This window comes from Plectropomus leopardus, chromosome 1 (assembly GCF_026936395.1).
Source record: "Plectropomus leopardus strain MGB_pleo_1.0 chromosome 1, ASM2693639v1, whole genome shotgun sequence".
Lineage (NCBI taxonomy): Eukaryota > Metazoa > Chordata > Actinopteri > Perciformes > Serranidae > Plectropomus > Plectropomus leopardus.
The window spans coordinates 41,932,478-41,949,203 of record NC_142176.1 but is presented as its reverse complement, the minus strand read 5'-3'; the positions used below and the strand labels follow the sequence as shown (position 1 = coordinate 41,949,203).

At 40.6% G+C, this 16,726-nt stretch overlaps 1 protein-coding gene across 5 annotated transcripts in view; it reads right to left on the bottom strand.

The window, feature by feature from the left end:
- Positions 1-16,726, bottom strand: part of LOC121942216 (SH3 and multiple ankyrin repeat domains protein 2-like) — a 337,093-nt gene that overhangs the window by 112,542 nt on the left and 207,825 nt on the right. For all 5 annotated transcript variants that reach the window (XM_088081324.1, XM_088081305.1, XM_088081308.1 and 2 more), the window contains one exon: positions 124-263. In XM_088081324.1, coding sequence (XP_087937450.1) covers positions 124-263 — 140 coding nt within the window. The remainder of the gene's footprint in view (positions 1-123; positions 264-16,726) is intronic.

Genomic DNA, 16,726 nt, shown 5'->3' with positions numbered 1-16,726 from the left:
GGGACAAATCCAATTAAATGACCAAATGGAGCTATAACTGTAGCTCCACTAACTGTGCATGTAAACACACTGAGTGGTGTAAAACACAAGTAAACCACCACAACAAAACAAAGTCAGTCTCACCTTTGACCCTGTCACTCTTGTAGAGATTGATCTCTCCCTCGGCCTGGGCGGTGTAGGGACGAACCACCACAAAATGTCTCCCAGGGACCGCACTGTACAGCTTCCGTCTGGTGCCTACTGCCTCACCATGACTGCTGGGACTGAAGGAGTGGGGACAAAAACACTACTGGTAAGGACAGGAGGCTGATGCACAATTAGGAAATCTGATTTACATTTAGTGAGTACAGTAACAGAGACACCTGATTCAACAGATCCTACAGGAAAAAGGCAGTTTATGAAGTTTTAGTTTTAGAGTGTTGCTAAGCAATTTTCTTGACATACCTGCCATATTTTTTAAAGTGGCAATAGAATAATTTCACACAAAATATTAAAAATTGTAAATTAAGTTAAAAAAAGAAAAAAAGAAATTAACAATACGAGCCTACTCAAATTATCTTTGAAACACACATACACACATATACATACACACACACACACACACACACTGACACACAGCTTCTCTATATTCGTGCATATGGATCTCACACACACACACGTGCGCACACACACAAACCAATTATGCTGAGATATTTAGAGGCCAGCAGGCACGTGTCTTGCTGGAATAAGTGGGGCAGAATATGGGAGGGCTCTGACCTAGAGAGCTGCAGTGGCTGCTGGGTAAGAGACAAGACACTGAAGACCACACAGAGAGCTACCCGCTACTCTGCAGTAGTAGAGAAGAAAAATATATCAAAATACAAAATGATGACGTCAAAACAGGAGGATCAGTATAGCATGAACAGTCACGTCCTCCAGAGAAATTTGGATTCAGTGCTGGTTGTTAAATATGAATGGACCAATGCAGGCTGCATTCACATGTATGTATGTAAAATTTAAAATACAGAAATAGAAAGATCTGCATCACATTGAAGTGATCAATCACTCCCTCATCTATCCACAGTGCTGAAAGGACAGCAGTGGTGCTGGATCATGTGCCTAATATGATAACGTAGCGCCACTTAGTGGTCGACTTTCATAACAGCACTTTGCACAACAGATGGAATGATAAATTGGGAAAACACCTGCCATCAAGGAGCACAAGTATGCAGTTTTTATTCTAACTAAACACAGAAGTTCTTGATTTCACAGTGCTGGTGTCCTTTTTCTTTTACTTTATAATTTAGTCTGATTACAAACCAGCAAGATTAAATAAATGTATGTTGGGGAAGTTACCTTTAAAATATAATAGGTCACAGACTGCTGATTCCCTGTTAAAAATGTAACAGGTTACTTAACTAATTTAATTACTTAATCAAAGTAATGTATCTCATTATATTTGATTACTTTCTGATTCTCTTCTCCTCTGAGAAATGTTTTACACATGGGCTAGCTCGCAATGTAAAGCAACAGACTGAATGTTTTATTCAACATATTGAATTTGAATTTTTTTCATATGTAAACCCTTTGTAATCACCAATATTTTGATCAGTGAATGTAATTCAATTACATATTTTTTCTCAGTAAGTGTAACTGATTACAGTTACATTATTTTTAAATTTGATAACTGCCACTAGTTACATGTAACTGGTTACTCCGTAACACTGCATGTGTCTGAACTATGAAATGACTCAGAAACATCCAGCCGGATGGCTGCACAAACATAAAAATCACTTTTCATATGAAGTGAAGCCTCAGGGACAGCCTGTGAGATCAGGCTGAGACACACTGTCAAATCTGTCTTCAATATCATCTTAAATCAGCTCATCATTTGACCTCTTAAAAGTTTTTAACAAAGAAATGAAAAAAGAAAGGTCAAACTGGTACTTTGCTTTGTGACCAAAAAATATTTGCTTTGCAAAACTGTAAAAAATAAATTACCAAAAATTTTATTTTAAAAAAGTGCATTTTTTAGGCTTTTTTTTTTTATTTTAATTTTTTTGCTAAGTCTTGGGCCATGTCTTTTTATGTTTTTGAAATAAATCAGAGCAATGGGTTAAATGTCTTCAGTCAGTGCATGTACAAACAGGTTGCAAGTTTTATCTGTTCTTGTGCGGGCATCTTGCACACAGTTTGACTAAAGCCAGGAGACAGAGAGCCCGAGACAAAACCACAGCGTAGGAGATTAAAGAGAAAGATGTAAATGGAGTGCAGGAGCGAGGGATTGAGAGAGAAAGAGGGGAAGGAAATGGTTTTTTCAAGTAAGTGGGTCACCTTGTCCTGTAGACTGCGCTCCTCCTCAAACCTTCACAGGCCTTTGGAGAGCTAACCCCATTCAATACCTATTGAGACTGCTCGCACATTTTCCAAGGGAAAGCCATGGACAAAACTGCAATTGTGCACTCTGAGCAGCTAGAAATACTCTTTCTACCACTGAGAGACATGATACAGTAGGATTCAAACACAGCTCTGACTGCTGTGTGTGATGGCTGACATGTTATACAACTGCCGAGTCGGCTACTATGCGGGTCAACCTTTTTTCTACTGCTGCTTTCATGTCTTTGGCATTTAACATTCATTCATTTATCTTCTATTTCCTGTAGTCAAGTTTTCAGAGGCTTAGGAGTTCTGCATTTCAGTGTTAGCATTATGTCTCCTGTTTCACAGTCCAGACAGGCCACTATTAGACCAAACTGGTGGCCAAAAAACATCAAATTAGGAATCAACAGAACACACATCCTGGGACAACCTCAGCTTTCAATGACAGTTTCTGAGTTTCTTTATAATACCATTTACCTGTGTATAGAGAAATGCTCTGTGTGATATTAGGCCCATCAAACTGCTGATAGACATTATTGATTACCAATCATTGAACCATCACACAAACATTATGTGACATTTTCCACTCCTGGTAACAGACTGATATTTTGCTGAGTGAATGTCTAATCTAGCAGAAGGCCTGGGCCTTGTTCCCACACAATATGAGGGCCTTAATAAGATCTATTTAAAGAAATCAATTGACAATAGAACCCCAAAAAGGCTATCTATTTTGCAGTTGTGGGCATTACACAACCCTCATGCATCTGCTCTGCTTCTGTTACTGCCTGATATAGCAATACACACACACACTGCCATTAACAGCTGCGGCTCAGGAGGTAGAGCGGGTTGACCACTACTCGTATGGTTGGTACTTCGATCCCCAGCTTCTCCAGTCAACATGTTAAAGTTTCCACTGCATGCGTATGAGTGTTTCAGCAGGTGGCAACTTGTAAAGTAATCTTGGCCATCAGTGTGAGAATGTGTGTGTGAATAAGTGAATGTGACTCATAGTGTGAAAGCAATTTAAGTGTTGGAAGGACTACGTATGAGTGTAGGCTATACAAAGTGCAGGTCCATTCACCAATGTGGGACAGATACGAGATAAACTAAAAAACTAATTATTACAGAAACTTTCTAGCTTTGGATGTTTGGATGAAAACTTTTGTTGTTTCATACCACAAATAATGTATTCATTCGATGTCCGTAACTGCTTATCCTGGTTCAGGGGTTTATGGTTTAAAGCCTATCCCAGCCGTCATTAGGCAAGAGGCGGGGTCACACTGGACAGGTGTCCAGACTATCACAGGGCTGACACACTCAGACATACAACCATTCACACCTACAGTCAGTTTGGAGTCACCAGTTAACCTGCTTATCTTTGGACTGTGGGAGGAGGCTGGAGAACACACAGAATACCCACAATGACACTGAGAGAACGTGCAAACTCCACACAGAAGTGTGTGAACCCTCTTGCAGAGGCAACAGATCAAACCATTGTACCACCTGGCCAGTAAAAATGTTGTATCATAAAATTACATTAACAGAGAAACTGGAGAAAGTGGTTAAAGTTGAACGGGCACCTGGTCATGCTCTGTGCTGGAAAGGTGTATCCTACCTTTCCCATAGTGCAACTCATTGGCATCTTTTCTTTAGATCCCCCTTCCTGCTCAATCTTTCAAACTTTACCCCCTCAGTTTGTATCCTGCACTCCTCATTACAAATTGTAGCTTTCAAGCTCGAGGTGGTAACTCTGATGACATCACCATGACATCATTAGGGTTAATTTCTCAGACCATATAAAGTGCATATAGAGCATTGACAGAAACTTAAGCAAGAAAACAAAAATAATTCATATTCATATCTCATAAAGGGGTTTTGCCAAAAATGTTTTTGTAATAGTATAAAAATCTGTTGCTTTTTTTGTTTGTTTGTTTATTAGAGCAAGAGAGGAAAGTGTTAAGTTGAAATCAATCAAGAAAAGATGGAAAGGGGTTTGTAAACCTGTGGATAAAGAATTTTCCCCATTGAGATAAAAAAATGAACTACATAGGTCAAATATTTGTTACTTATATCATCATAATAACAGATCATATCTTGAAGGGTAAAATAATGAGTGATATCAGAGTTATTTAAAGCACGATAACCTAAATTAGAGATTACTGATATATGTATTGATATTATATTTATTATTATCATCATGATCGATGCAGAATGCCGATTAACTGTTTGTGTGCTTGTTCACCTGACATATTTTGTACATGTTTTTGTCAAATAAAGCTGTAAAAAAAGGGGCATACAGAACCAGAGGATATACTAAAACTCTTATACTACAACTCAAACACTAAGGTGTATTCAATGTGACCATTTAACTGTGTGAAATTAGTGGCATTCCCTTTAACAACAAACATGACTTTAATGTAATTTTATTTAACATTTCTTGCTACTTTTACATTAAAGTGCTGCTCTGTTTGTGTTGCAAGATGTGCTTTGATTGTGAAAATGTAAAATTAGCAAGGAATTTTCACACCCATGCTGCCACTTTTTGCACAACTCATAAAGGCTTCTTTTCATGCGCAGAGAGTAGTCATCAGCCATTGCTGCTGTGGGACTGTTCTAAATCTGGACTTGTTGGTACAATGATGTGGGAGAAACATTTCCCACGAAGCCACTTCAGATTGAGATGAAACTGAATCCGGCCTACAAGATCAGCACGCACTGGCTGAGATGGTGAAACAGGCAGCCATGTTTTCCCTCATGCTTTTTTTTTTTTCTTCTTTGGCAATTACCCAGGTGGCTTTGAGGTGCTAATTAGACAGTGTTGATTAATACCAGCTGTGCATAATTTGTGCTATTATTGGATGATCACTGGAGACAAGGAGAGAGGAGGAAGGAGCAAGCGAGAGAGAGAGAGAGAGAGAGAGAGAGAGAGAGAGAGAGAGCGAGAGCGAGAGAGAGAGAGAGAGAGAGAGAGAGAAATGGAACAGCAATATCAAAGTGCAGACAAAAATACAGTACGACTTTTTTTACATTGTACAATTTGCCCACTGTGCCGCTGTGATCATGTTATACATGCACAGAGAGGTGTGAGAGAGAAAGAAACTATGATCCTATTCACAATATGGTATTAAATATGAAATCTGTATCTGGATATCTTATCTGGCTCAGAAAAGATGTGTAAATGCATGTACAGTGCACTGCAAACAGAACCCACTGGACCTGGACCTCAGCCAGGCAGGATGATTAACTCAATTTATTACAGCCTCTGGGAACCCAAATAACCCAAAACTTTATTTATATGTAATTTAGGCTCTTAGATGCATAATCAAAAGCATCAAAAAAGATCAAATTTAAAATCTTACCATTTTAGTTTTTTCACAGTTTCCTGAAGCTGTGTTGATTTGGGCATGGTTATCCCCAATCCATATCATCTAATATGGATAAAGCCAAATAAAGCCAATCAAAAACTCAAAGTCAGCTGTCAGCTGATACAAATTTAACATACCAAACTGAAATCCCTCAATGCTCTTTTCATTAGGTTGTGTTTGGAAATAATCCCTCTGAGTGCCAGAGCGCACTCTGGCACAAAGTGGACCATTGGTAAACTCGGATTGCTGTTGGAATGAACTGTTTGATTATCCAGAGCAGTACACTCTGGGAGTGTCAGAGCAACTCTGGGCACTCTGTGTGGAAAGAAGCAGCAAAGTAACGATAAAAACAGCAGAGGCAGGGGGGAAGAGGGTTGTACCTCCAAGTTCCACACAGTCAGGCTCTCCCTGTGTGAGCTGGCTCCACAAACCCTGAGGCCTGGCTCAGCGGTAACAGTGAACACAGAGGTGTTCAACATCTGTCTCTGTTAACTCAGGCTACATTTACTTTCCCTCTTACTTCAAGTAATAATACTTCATTACAGTACTAAAGTATTTTTGGGAGTGTCTGTACCAGTGTTAATTTCATTGAAAAAAATTATGATAAAAATTATTTGTCAAGGACTATTTCTTCCATAACCAAAATGAGACGATGTCGAGCTAAAAGTAGATCTTGGTAACGAAAACTAAGATGGACTCTGCTTCATTTTCGTTGACGAGATGGGACGAGACAAAAATGTCAGTGGTGTACTATTGGCACTCAAAATGAGAGGATAGGAGAGAAGAATAGAACGGCCAATAACGGCCTGGCGTGCAATTATTTTCTAATGCCATTTGAGCAGCAGTATGAGACTGGAGCGCCGACTGACTGTATGCTCCCGTAAATAGTCTGCACAAGGATGTTTCTTGGACGACCTGAAAAACAATGGAGCAGCGTCAGCTGTTGTTACAAGTTGTGGCTGTAGCTCAAATAATTAGTTGTATGTGTGTGTGACTGTGGATGGTGGAGTTGTTGATGGATTTGTTTGTTCATGGCCGCAGTGGCTGTTAGCAGCTAACGTTTGCGCCACTTATTAGCCGGTGAACGACAGCGGAGCAAGTAGCTGCCGGGCCGGCACCACACACTCCTCACAGCAGTTCCCTGCAGGACTCCCCTCAGATGGGGACTGTCTAGAGACCACAAATAAAGATTTCGAGCATTTCAAATGACATTTTAAACCAATTTTTCAAAATGAATTTTTGATACAACTTGTCACCTTGATTCTGATTTCTAGGACCTGGATTAGTCTCATTGTATTAGTTAAAACAATAGTGTTTTCAGCTGCAAGCGTTGATTAACAATTTTTTTTTTATGGTGAAAAATGGAATCGCTGCCAGTCTTTGATCATCTCCAGACCTGTCGATCAATGTGAGAAACTGTGCCATGATGTATATTTCAGGCTTCATGACAATGTATGTTGCAGCTCTGTGAAAGCAGTGTTTAGACAGCACCGGTCTGTCCTGACACTGGACACATCTCATCTCTCACCACATTTAGCTGGGAAGCTGTTGCCATGACACCCTGGGGCTGACTGACAGCTGTCACTGCACGCATGTTTGTGTGTATAAGTATGTATGTGTGTGTGTCTGTGTGTGTATTAGCAAGTGTGGGCTTATGTGCATGTGTTTTGCCTTCTAACAAATGACATGTCAAGTGGGAGCAAGGGGATGCCACAGAGACGTTGTCATGTGTGTGTGGGTTGAGGTTGGATGAGGGGGGATGGGATTATGGGTATAGGAGAGAAATGAGCGAGCCAGAGCAGCAGCAGGAGGAGAATGTGCTGGAATGAGGGCTTTAAAGGGCAGCTGGGTGGGAATGAAGCCTGGAAGAGCTAAAGTTCAAACTTATTGCACACGGAACACATCCATGCCATCTTAGCTCTCTTACAGTGTTCTGTTTCATTCCAGTCATTTCCACTCGAATGTCACATGAGAAACATTTATTAAATATAAATAATATTTAACCTCTGAAAACCTGGAGCAACATCACTCTTCTTGTGCTACTTTTGGACACCTTTTACAAGTATTTAAATGTTTGACTCCCTAAGCACATTTGTGTTGTTTCTTTAATAAACATGGGGGAAAAGGCAGTGAGAGACTTGATGATAAATGTTTGAAGGACTGCAAAAAATAATTTAGATTAGATTTAGAAAATTATTTCATATTGAAAAAGCTAAAAAATCTAGAAAAAACTATATGATTAATGATGATTACATATTCAAAATTATGTTACACAGTTATTATGATTTTAAGCTCTTTTTCAAGGTCATCATCATTATTATATATTTTTTTTATAACTTTCTTTTTCTTTTTTTCCTTTTTTTATCTTCTTGTACTTTTTTTCTTTACTTTGCCTTCTCCCCATGTTTTGAAAAGAAATCAAGACAATTTGTTCAGGTCTCAAATGGTTAAACAACAAGTCTTGCTTTTGATCATGAACGTGTAATGTGTAAAAATGAGGGCAGTTATCCATCGACCGTGCCTCAGGAGCTGAGCACACAGAAATAGGTCTCGGTGAAAGTCCTAACTGAACGTCCTCTATGAAGGCATTACGTCTGTATGCAGTGTCTGCTCTACACTGTGCAACACAATTTGTAAACGGGATACTGATTTCCAACCAGCTTTGCATCAAAACAATGTGGCTAGTAAGTGGAGATAAGCTGTGGTAAACTCCCCTCCATCTGACCAGTGCCTGGATCTCCTACTCCCCCTTCTAGTCAAACAATCATCTGCCGGATGATGTAAACTGATGCAAAAGACGTCATCTGAAGGAGTTTTTCTGGCTCTGGGGCTTTTGCTTGAACTACAGGCTGTACTTCCATATTGCCCAGCACCCACCACCACGGACACAAAGAGTATAGAAACTGAACAAGAAACAGACCTGCCTCTCTCTCTCTCTCTCTCTCTCTCTCTCTCCCAAAATTCAATTAAATGGAAAAACTTGGCAGTACTGATTGTACAAAAATAAAGATTCTGTTGCTATACTGCATATATCTCACCTAAAACGTTTTTAGAAACACATTTTGATTTGTCAACAGGAAGTGAGCGACATACTACTTCTACTAGTACATACTACTACTTGAAAATAAAAAAAAACATAACATAAAATAAAAGTTGACCAGACAGTAAAACTAAGCAGCGCAGATCAAATATAAACCAAGAATATGTCTTTTTCTCACCGTTTTCACAAAACACCTTCTCATAGGAGATTGTTTCTTGCCGGCCGGCTGCCATTGTTTCACATGACAAGCTTGCATTACATCACCCACCAGTAGGAGCACTTATTGGCCTCCTGTGGCGCAGTGCATTCTTGTAGTTTAAGGTTTTTACCTCTTGAGCAAAAGCGTCATTTTTTTTTCTTTGGTCATTTAAGACCAGTTTCAAAAGTATCCGCATCGCTCCACTGCATTGCTGACCTAGTTTAATTAAAAGCCATCTTTCCAACAATGAAAAACTTAAGAATCAGGCTGCAATAATATTTAGTGTTGATATATCCTGTGAAAAGGCCAAAACTTAAGTATCTGGTGGTCTAAATGTTATATAAATATAGTTACTCTTTTTTAAGAATATGTGTTATAAAATAGCTACTCACTGCAGTGTTAACAAAGGAAGTAATAGTGCATATGTTGAGGACTATTTTCAGCAATGGATTAATCCACATTTGGTGTGTATTTGTGTCAGCAGGATGGTGAGTGCGAATTGAGTCCAAATAAACTACAGTGTGTGTGTTGATGGCAATGAAGGAACATGTCTCCCAGTACAACAGAGTTGATAACTGATGTGTTTTATAGTTTGTGGACAACTGTGAAGCTCTACAGCAGAGGCTATCGATACATCAAATACTTAATAGTAAGGTCAGCTCACCCTTGGTTTTGGTTTACTTATGGAATTTTATAAGTGTTAGTATGTACTAATTATTTGCTTTGATGATATAAATGTGACCCAGGGGAACTCATTAAAGGGTCACTAACTCCCTGCTTTCTCCAATGAGGCCAGGAGGAGCTGTGCACAGCAGGGCTGCCAGCGTCCCGGATAACTAACCCTGACAGACAAAAGGCAGAAAGGTCATCAGGTCACAGATCTACATCTGTAGCAACTTTTGCAGTTATTACCCATAAGTTCTCCCTCTTTGTTTATTTAAAGAAAAAAAAGTTGCTGAGGTCACGTGAGCTCTAACTTTGAGAGTCTTTCGGGTCATAAGTGAGTCATCTAATGACTGAAAGTCTGAGCTTGTGTGACCTTAACAACTTTCTAAGGGTTCTCATCCAATTCTATTTGTTATAGTGTACCGCGCCCCTGGCCCATACTCTGAATTTCTATCTGAATTCTCTGGGCTTATATCAAGTTTAGTGCTTAAATCAGACAACATTATTATCGTAGGGGATTTTAACATTCACATGGATGTTAATATTGATAGTCTGATTTCTCCACGCTTTTGGATTCCATTGGCTTCAGTCAGTGTGTATATAAACCCACCCACCACTACAATCACACCCTCGATCTAGTCCTCGCATACGGCATCGATATTGCAGATTTATTAGTCTTTCCTGAGATTCTATCCTGAGATAACTTTAAATTTTTTTATTACTCGTCTACAAGCCTCTCAGCAAGAGTTATTATTCTAGATGTCTATCTGATTCAGCAGTGGCTAAATTTAAGAAACTGATTCCTTCTGCTTTGACATCATTACCATGTCTTACAGCGAATGGGAATACTCTTACTAACTTAGGTCATTCTCAAATTGACTGTCTCGTCGATAATGCTACTGGCTCACTGTGATCAGCTCTCGACTCTGTTGCACCTTTCAAGAAGAAAATAATGAAACAAAGAAAATTAGCTCCATGGTTTAAACTCCAGATCCGCAAATTGAAACAAATATCTCGAAAATTTGAAAGACATTGGCATTCAACCAACCTGGAAGAGTCCCGTTCAGTCTGGCTGGATAGTCTTAAAATGTATAAGAAGGCCCTCCGCCATGCCAGGGCAAACTATTACTCATCATTAACTGAGGAAAACAAAAACAATCCCAGGTTTCTTTTCAACACTGTAGCCAGGCTGACTCAGAGTCACAGCTCCATAGAGCCTTGTATTCCCCCGGCCCGAAGCAGTGATGACTTTATAAGTTTCTGTCATGATAAAATTATAACTATTCGAGATAAAATCCATCACCTCTTGCCCTTACCTGACGTAACCCCGGACACAGGTAGCCTGGATATGGCAGCAAGGCCTGAAATTTATTTGGACCGTTTCTCCCCCATTGATCTTCATCGACTCTACACTTTGATTTCTGCAACTAAGCCATCAACATGGCTGCTAGACCCCATCCCAACTAGGCCAATTAAGGAAGCTTTATCCTTATTAGACAACTCTTTATTAGATATAATCAATGTGTCTTTATTAACGGGCTATGTACCTCAGTCCTTTAAAGTAGCTGTCATTAAACTTCTTCTAAAGAAGCCCACTCTCAATCCTGAGATTTTAGCTAACTATAGACCGATATCTAATCTCCCCTTTATTTCTAAAATCCTTGAGAGAGTGGTTGCTCATCAAGTCTGTGACTTTCTCCAAGATAATAGTTTATTCGAGGACTTTCAGTCAGGCTTCAGAGTTCATCATTGTACAGAAACGGCACTAGCAAAAATTAGATCTCTCTATTAGATTTCAGTGCCAAATTTGACACCATTGACCATCAGATCTTACTGCACAGACTGGAACGCTAAATTGGCCTTAAAAGAATGGCACTAGCCTGGTTTAAGTCATACTTATCAGTTCATTCCCAATTTGTTTACATCAATGATCAATCCTCCACGCATATTAAGGTCTGCTTCAGAGTACCACAGTGTTCTGTGCTTAGACCAATCCTTTTTACTTTATATATGCTTCCTCTAGGCAACATAATTTGAAAACACTCTATAAATTTCCATTGTTATGCTGATGATACACAATTATATCTATCTATGAAACCAGATGAAACTGATCAGCTATCTAGACTTCAAACATGTCTTAAGGATGTAAAAGCCTGGATGAACCATAATTTCCTGATGTTGAATTCAGACAAAACTGAAGTTATTGTTATTGGCCCCAAACACCTCAGAAGCTCCTTTTCCAACAATGTAATTTCTCTAGATGGCATTACCTTAGCCTCTAGCTCAACTGTAAGAAATCTCAGAGTTTTATTTGATCAAGATTTATCTTTTGCCTCCCATATAAAACAAACTTCAAGGACTGCTTTCTTTCACTTGCGTAACATCGCAAAAATTAGACATATCCTGTCTCAAACAGATGCTGAATGCTAGTACATGCATTTGTCACCTCTAGGCTGGATTACTGTAACTCCCTATTATTTGGTTGCCCCAACAAATCTCTTAGGTCTCTCCAACTGGTGCAGAACGCTGCTGCTCGTGTTCTAACGGGAGGCAAGAAAAGGGATCATATTTCTCCTGTTTTAGCTTCTTTGCACTGGCTCCCTGTAAAATCCAGGATTGATTTTAAAATCCTCCTCCTTACTTACAAAACTCTGAATGGTCAGGCTCTATCCTATCTGTCACAGCTCATAGTTCCTTACCAACCCTCAAGATCTCTGCGCTCTGAAAATGCAGGGTTACTTGTGGTTCCCAAAGTTTCCAAAAGTAGGATAGGAACCAGAGCCTTCAGCTACCACGCTCCTCTCCAATGGAACCATCTTCCAGTTTCGGTCAGGGAGGCAGACACCGTGTCAACTTTAAAGGGTAGACTTAAGACCTTCCTGATAAAGCTTATAATTAGGGCTGGCTCAGGTTGCCTGGACCAGCCCATAGTTAGGCTGACATAGGTTTAACCTGCCGGGGGACTTCCTTTGATACGCTGAGCTTCTTTTCCTTCTCTCAATGCCGCCATCGGAAAATCATGCATGTCTGTTTACTGCATTACGCTTACTGCTAAGCTTAGCCTTATATCTGTGACAGCTGTTTGCAAGCTTAACTTAGCCTCAGTAGTTTAGCTTAGCCTTACATCTGTGATAGCCATGTGGTACTGTCACTACCTGGGGCTCGTGATTACGGAGCCTGGGTCTGTTGAACTGCACTACACTAATCCTGTTGCCTCTCGGGAGCATTCCTGCTCCCTTGTTTCCTAGTTTTCTTGGATCCTGGCCGTGCTGTGGCTGTACTGATACTGTGCCCCCCACTCGCCCTGATCGTGGTCTGGTCCTGGTTGCGCCGATGCTATGATCTTGCCTTTGGACACCTCCCTATCAGCATATGCATGAGACTGTTATCATCTCCCTCAACATCATCATACAGTGCAATTAATAATTTCACACCTACCATTATTGTAATATGACATGCATCTGTTTCTATTATTGCCGTGCCTCTCTCACCCTCTCTCAACCTCTCCTCCCCTCTCTCTTTCTCTTTCCTTTTTTGCCATAATTGTATTTCATTTGTTATTTACGACATCTATTGCACGTCTGTCCGTCCTGGAAGAGGGATCCCTCATCATCCTCTACCGCTCTTCCTGAGGTTTCTTCCTTTTTTTTTCCCGTTCAGGGGTTCTTGTGGGGGAGTTTTTCCTTGGGTGATGTGAGGGTCTAAGGGCAGAGGGATGTCATACACTGTAAAGCCCTCTGAGGCAAACCATGTTTTGTGATAATGGGCTCTATAAATAAAATTGACTTGACTTGACTTGACATCTTCAAAATACTCAAGCAAATCCAGCTGCCTACAATATAACAGAAGTTTTTGAATTGTTGTCTTCTCAGCAGTAGATTCAATTTACTGCATATTCCTGTTGCAAACTACACTGCTGCACTTGCTTATGGTATAGAATAGAATAGAATAAAATAGAATAGAATAAATGGTTTTCAGTTGTGTGTATGAATGGTTTTCAGTTGTGTGTGTGAATGGTTTTTAGTTGTGTGCGTGTATGGTTTTCAGTTGTGTGTATGATTGGTTTTCAGTTGTGTGTGGGTATAATAACTTCAGTTGTTTGTGTAAGAGCATTTTCCTTGTGTTTGTGAAAGCATTTCAGTTGTGTGTGTGTGAATGATATTGGTTTCATATGTGAATCTGAGAGGTAATTCTGAATAATGTCCCACACGGCCCTTCATAGAAAATACAGGAATTGTCATTCACTGCTACAGATGACACATTTTCCATCAATGCATCATGGACACATTGACCAGCTGATCACCACCTAAATGTCCACAAATGCCTGTAAGGATTTAGTGAAGTGTGACTCTACTGAAGCTGTAGGCTACAGCATCATCCCAGCTTATTCTACCAAACAGCTGCAAAGTGGATGTAAGGCTCTCAGAAGCTCCTCAGACTCAAGAGAGGAAAAATGCAGAGGCACATTCCACTCAACAAGATTCTGTGCTGAACTGCTGTCATTTCATACACACAGCTCCTCTGTCGACGATCACACTCACTTTCTCTCTACTAGCCAGTTTTTTAGTGAAATATGTCAGAAGACATGATAGTGATGTTCACGTTACTGCTGAAGCAAGGCAACTGTCCTCCCCCGTCTCTCTGGCCTTTCTTTCATCTCATCCCTCACTTGTCTTCCTGCAACTCTGTCCCCTCCACCCTCGCTTTAAACCCCTCATTCTGTGCTTTTCTTCTCTCTTCTTCACGGGCCTGCTCCTCCTCCTTTCTTTGCTCTTCATCCTGTGTTAATTCTACCACTTTGTCTGCCCATGTTTTAGACAATGTATAGTTCTGCTTTCCTCTCCCCTCCCATTCTCTTCTCAACATTGGACAGAGGCAGAGATACATAGTGTGGGTAGTGTTGGTGCAGCATAGCGCTTCCAAATGTGTCCATCTGCCAAGGAGGAGGAGAAGGAGGGGGAGGAAGAGGAGGAGGAGGTAGAGGAAGAGGCCAGAGAGCATGTGTCTTAATCGGGATTGACAGTTACATTGCTCCGAGATAAACGCTGGTCACACTTTAATCCTCTGCTGATCACATGCTCTCACACACACCACAGACAGAGCACAGAGACACACAGATGTACAAGGTGAAGAATCTGAGTGAACCCAGTCAGGTGGAGGGTGACTCACATGCACGCACGCACGCACGCACGCACGCTGGAATCAGCATTCTTAAAGCAGCTATATGATGCATACATACTGCGTACATACAAACTCACACACATGCAAAGTGTCTGTAGGCAACCATAGCAACGGTTGCCATAGCTACTGTGGGAAGCCAGAGTCCTTTTGATGGCATGTTTCCCAAAGGAACCAGTCATACATCATCCCGTATGGGGGGTGGTGGGGTAGGACATGCACTGTCTGTACAGTCAACAGAAATAAGCTGTGAGGAGATGCACACTAGGAGAGCTTAACACAAGGATTTCTAGCTGAAAGGGTAAGTTCACCCAGCGCTCATCATGAAGAGCGTTTCAGTTTTTATTTGTCCAAGTTTTAAGATATCTGTCTCTGGGATCCCTCCTCCAGCACAATTCAACACAGGGGAACATAATTCAGTGCATGGATGTTACAGAGTTTAAAACCACACCAGCAGCTTTGTGAGGCCCAACTTCAGCCAGCAACGCTTTAAGCTAAGAGCTAAAGTCAACATGCTACCATGCTCACATTGAAAATGTTGAGATACTCAAAATGAGACACGCACATCCCTTTGTGGTTGCTGGATCCAAGATGAACAAAGGTTAATATAATGAGATTTAGCAGAAATCTTGGGTGGTATAACAGCATTACTGTATACCAGGGAAATCCCAAAAGTGCGCTCCTCTTTCTATTTAACCAACACATTCTCATCCCAACTTGTCACATGGTGCCACTCTGTCAGTGATGTTAACAGATGCACATGGTGGGATGAAGCAGGTCCTTATGTTTACACAACAGCACGGACCATCACAATGATTGGAATTAGGAAACAAAGTCACGGATGGTAAGTTTTAGCTAAAAGAGGCACGTGGTAAGATGAAGGAAAAAAACACACACATTCACACGGGAAGTGAACTCCGTACTCCTGCACAAAAATCAGTTGTTTGTGGGACCCATCTACCTCCCTTCCCACTCACCCACCCACCCTATAAATGCAATCATGCTCTGTTGGTACCAACAGTGTTATTACCTGAAGCTGTTCTTCAGTGTTTCATGCGCACACGACCTGTTCTGTCCAGGCACATTTTCAAGTGATGTCGCCCGTGCACATTGCATGTGGAAGCACCTGGTGCATACAATAACAATGCTACCGGCTCTGTGCAACTGCGCTCTCATCTGATGCATATACATATACTGTATAGCCTAGCCCGTGAAATTACAGGAAGCCTGTTCATCATGTTCACCATCTTAGTCTAGCATCTTAACATGCTAAAATGTACTAATTAGCACAAAACAAAGTACAACTGCGACTGATAGGAGTGTCATTAGTTTTGCAGGTTTTAATTTATTAACAAGAATATTGAGTCTGTTTTCCAAATGGCAAAACACCAACTAAAACCTGCTAACATCTTGCTTTTAAAATGAGAAGGTTACTCCTAATTTCCACCAGATCCGTGTGCAGTCCGGCTCCGTGGCAGACGGAGCAAATAGATTACACTCTAGTCTATGTGTTAATTTCCACTGGCTCTGCTGCCTTGCAGATCGACTCCGTCCCAGCTCCGGTGGCTGGAGGCCTGCAGATCAGATATGCAAGCCTCCTATTTTTGCCGTAGGCCGGTTCACTTCGCAGAAATTCAGCCGGATTTAACACAGAGCAGACAGGAAATCGGACAGTGATAAAACATTTAAATATCCGGTTAATTTTCAGAATAAAACACTCCGTGTTTACATCTGATTGTATCTCACTTAACTATATCAATAAAACGTCAAAATGAGTGGATCCAGGCCAGGTTTTCGGAGGTCATTACCAGCAACACGGATAAAAGAAGTTAATTATGGAAGTTGAAAACCACAAAATTATTTATGACAGTGTAATGGAGGAATATATCTATTGGGAGTAAATCAAGATCACGATAATTA